Source organism: Pongo pygmaeus, chromosome 1 (genome assembly GCF_028885625.2).
Source record: "Pongo pygmaeus isolate AG05252 chromosome 1, NHGRI_mPonPyg2-v2.0_pri, whole genome shotgun sequence".
Classification (NCBI taxonomy): domain Eukaryota; kingdom Metazoa; phylum Chordata; class Mammalia; order Primates; family Hominidae; genus Pongo; species Pongo pygmaeus.
This window is the reverse complement of record NC_072373.2, coordinates 1,029,854-1,034,207: the sequence shown is the minus strand read 5'-3', so window position 1 is coordinate 1,034,207 and position 4,354 is coordinate 1,029,854. Positions and strand designations below refer to the sequence as shown.

The window sequence follows — 4,354 nt, the reverse complement described above, 5'->3', positions numbered from 1 at the left end:
AAATCTGTAATGTATGCATTATATTGACTTTCTATGCATAGGTATTCAATATAACATCTGACTTTGATTATATCTGAGTTTGTGTCAGGCAGTAAACCATTCATATTCTATTGAAGTTGTAATAGAGATATCTTTCTTATAAATTTACGTATTTCTCAGAAAAAAAATCTGGTAACAAACGTTGATCTCATCAAATGTGAAACTCTGGGTAAGAAAATAATGTTTCTTTTTTCAAAATAGGTAAAAATCAGAACAAAGAAGTCTGAGTACAGTACAATAAAAGATTTTGAGAAAGAGATCATATTCACTTATTTATAGTAGACTGTATAATTGTTCTATTTTATTATCAATTACTCTTGTTAGTCTCTTACTTGCCTAATTTATTAATTAAACTTTATCAGAAGTATGTATAGACAAAAATAATAGTGTATTTAGGGTTCAGTATCAACTGCAGTTTCAAACATCCACTGGGGGGCTTGGAATGCATCCCCTGCAGATAAGGGCGAATTACTGTACTTAACTTACTCTTGTGTCTCCCTTCCAGATAGATTGTAGGAATGCTCCATGGAAAATTACAATCAAACATCAACTGATTTCATCTTATTGGGGCTGTTCCCACAATCAAGAATTGGCCTTTTTTTCTTCATTCTCATTGTTCTCATTTTCCTAATGGCTCTAATTGGAAACCTATCCATGATTCTTCTCATCTCCTTGGACACCCATCTCCACACACCCATGTATTTCCTACTTAGTCAGCTCTCCCTCATTGACCTAAATTACATCTCCACCATTGTTCCAAAGATGGTTTACGATTTTCTGCATGGAAACAAGACTATCTCCTTCAATGGATGTGGGATTCAGAGTTTCTTCTTCTTGGCATTAGGAGGTGCAGAAGCACTACTTTTGGCATCTATGGCCTATGATCGTTACATTGCTATTTGCTTTCCTCTCCACTATCTCATCCGCATGAGCAAAAGAGTGTGTGTGCTGATGATAACAGGGTCTTGGATCATAGGCTCTATCAATGCTTGTGCTCACACTGTATATATACTCCATATCCCTTATTGCCGATCCAGGGCCATCAATCATTTCTTCTGTGATGTCCCAGCCATGGTGACTCTGGCCTGCATGGACACGTGGGTCTATGAGGGCACAGTGTTTTTGAGCACCACCATCTTTCTCTTGTTTCCCTTCATTGGTATTTCATGTTCCTATGGACGGGTTCTCCTTGCTGTCTACCACATGAAATCTGCAGAAGGGAGGAAGAAAGCCTATTTGACCTGCAGCACCCACCCCACTGTAGTAACATTCTACTTCGCACCTTTTCTCTACACTTACCTACGTCCAAGATCCCTGCGATCTCCAACAGAGGACAAGGTTCTGGCTGTTTTCTACACCATCCTCACCCCAATTCTCAACCCCATCATCTACAGCCTGAGAAACAAGGAGGTGATGGGGGCCCTGACACGAGTGAGTCAGAGAATCTGCTCTGTGAAAATGTAGAAACACTTTCTGCCTAAGGTTTCAGAACTCAGATACATGTCCATTTAGCAGTGTATAGTAATTAAAATATTATTTCGTTCCTAGAGTGCAGGAATAAAACTAACCAAGGGAAGAAGAAAATCACTGATATATGGACAAAATTGTTTTACAAATATATATATAATTCTAAGCAACCTTTGTCTTCATGGCATTTTTCCAAAAATTTTGAAAGTACATATTTTTGCTAATATGCTGTCAATGATAATTTTTTTTGGTCATGCAGAAATGAAAATGAAAATGGCCTAACTGAAGTTGGCACTCAGCATAACAATTTTATTATTGTCAATTTATTTTCCAGTAATTAAAAATTTTTTTTTGCTCATGTCTGAAACAAAAAGAAAAATCTCTTGACTTGGTGGATCTAATTGAAAGCTGTAAGATGTTTTCTCTTTCTTATCTTAGACACTTAACATACCAGTTACTCTTTCTTTCAATTTAGGGGGCCTTTTTATTACTGAGATTTAGCAGAAGGCTCATCAGTGGTTCTTAAGTCCTGATGCCACTCTGGATGGCCTATGACAAGTTTATGCTTTCTGTAATGGAATGAATCCCAGGGAAATGATTTAACATCAGGTAAATTTTAGATCAACAGCAAGTACTGGAAGGTGCCATCAGTGATCAAGAATGATTACACTTTGGTCTTTAACCCATTTTATGTTGATTTTGGTATAGTGTAAGAATTGGGCATTTAGTTTCATTTTTCTGCTTATGGCTATTCAGTTTTACAAGCACCTTATATTGAAGAGACTGTCAGTTTCCCAATAAATGTTCTTGGCACTGTTGTCAAATATCAGTTAACTATGTCAGGCACAGAAAGACAGATTTTGCATGTTCTCACTCCTACCTAGGACCTAAAAATTTTAAAAATTGAACTAATAGAAATAGATAATAGACTGATGGTCACCAGAGGATCAGAAGGGTATAGGGGAGGGGGGATAAAGTGGGGACGATTAATGGTTGTAAAAATATAGATAGAATGAATAAGAGCCAGTATTTGGTAGCACAATAGAGTGACTGTAGCGAGCAATAATTCATTGTAGAATATATTGTATATATTAAAAATAACTGAAAGTTTGGAATTGGAATGTTCCCAACAGAGAGAAATGATACATATTTGGGGTGCTGGTTATCCCAATTACCCTGATTTGATCATTACGCATTGTATGCCTTTATCAAAACATCACATACACTCTTTAATTACATATTACTATTATGTATCCATAGTGATTAAAAATAAAAAAAATTAAATCAGTTAGCTATAGATATGTGGATTTATTTCTGGATTCTCTGTTCTGTGTCATTGTTCTATGTGTCTGTTTTTATGCCAGTACTATTCTATTCTGTTTTGATTACTACATCTTTGTAGTATAGTTTGAAGTTTGCTACTGTTATGCTTCCAGCTTTGCTCTTTTTTTCAGGATTTATCTGGCTATTTGGGGTCTTTCATAGTTCATACAAATCTTAGAATTATTTTTACTATTTATGTGCAGAATGTCATTGGTATTTTGACAGACATTGCATTGAATCTGAGGTTTGGTCATTTAAATAATATTAACTCTTCCATTCCATGAGCATTGGATGTCTTTCCATTTGTTTGTATTCTTCTTCATTTCCTTTCATCAGTATTTTGTACAGATAAATTCTATTGTTCTCTTCCATGACTGAAGTTAACAGTAAAGTATTACATAGTTAAAATTCTTGAAATGCTTTTTAATATCATTTCTATTTCGAAGCCTCTGGATATTTGTTTTGCAATGTTGTTGCAGTTAAAACACACATTTTGAACTTGTTTTATGAATCAGAGTAAGTCCTTTTTGTGTTTTGTTGCAATGAGCAGTGTATATTTTTATTTTGTAATAGTTTGCTAACAATGTTTACTGCTAATCTTCCTGGCTTTTCCTTTTCTGATATTCAATGAATACAACAAGCATGGGCTCTGGGACAGAGGGAAAATAGGCATCCCATCAGCAGTCACTTGCTGCTGCCAGGGCAAGCACCTCCTCTCTTCCAAGCTAGGCACACTTGGACCCTACTGCCACCTGTGCTGCTGCTTCTGTCATCACCATCAATATGAGCACAGTCATACCCCAGACACTGCTTGGGTCCTGTGGTGCTGTGAAGTATTACAAGATGTGTGTGTGTGTGCATGCATGCATGAGTAGACCAAGCCAATTGCCCCATGTGGTTGTGGCCTGAGCCCACTTGTGTAGTCACTACCAGTGGACCCAAACTGCGTGCTAACACTGCCAGCCTGTCTAGCTCCTCTATCACATTCATACTCAGAGATGTAATTATTAGATATTTCAATGACAACAGAAGAGCATGAAACCAGGCATGGAGCCCTTTGAGTGTGAACCCTGTGCATAGGCCCGTGAGGCCAGTCCTGAGAAGGAAGGAAAGAGTTTACAGGAAGTGAATGACATCATGCAGGCTAGGATAGTGGTGGGAATGTGCGATGGTCTGAGTGTTTGTATCCTCCGAAAATCTATATGTTTAAATCTAAACCCCTAAAATGAGAGTATTAGGAATAGGGGCCCTGGACTTTTTTTGGTTGGTAAGCTATTGATTATTGCCACAATTTCAGCTCCTGTTATTGGTCTATTCAGAGATTCAACTTCTTCCTGGTTTAGTCTTGGGAGGGTGTATGTGTTGAGGAATTTATCCATTTCTTCTAGATTTTCTAGTTTATTTGCATAGAGGTGTTTGTAATATTCTCTGATGGTAGTTTGTATTTCTGTGGGATCGGTGGTGATATCCCCTTTATCATTTTTTATTGCATCTATTTGATTCTTCTCTCTTTTTTTCTTTATTA

General features: G+C 36.9%; 1 protein-coding gene across 1 annotated transcript; it reads left to right on the top strand.

The window, feature by feature from the left end:
* The first annotated feature begins 564 nt into the window (after nt 1–564).
* LOC129033228 (olfactory receptor 2L8) lies at nt 565–1,503 on the top strand. The gene has a single exon (XM_054481423.1). The coding sequence runs from the start codon at nt 565–567 to the stop codon at nt 1,501–1,503; it is 939 nt and encodes a 312-aa protein (XP_054337398.1).
* Nucleotides 1,504–4,354: the final 2,851 nt, after the last annotated feature.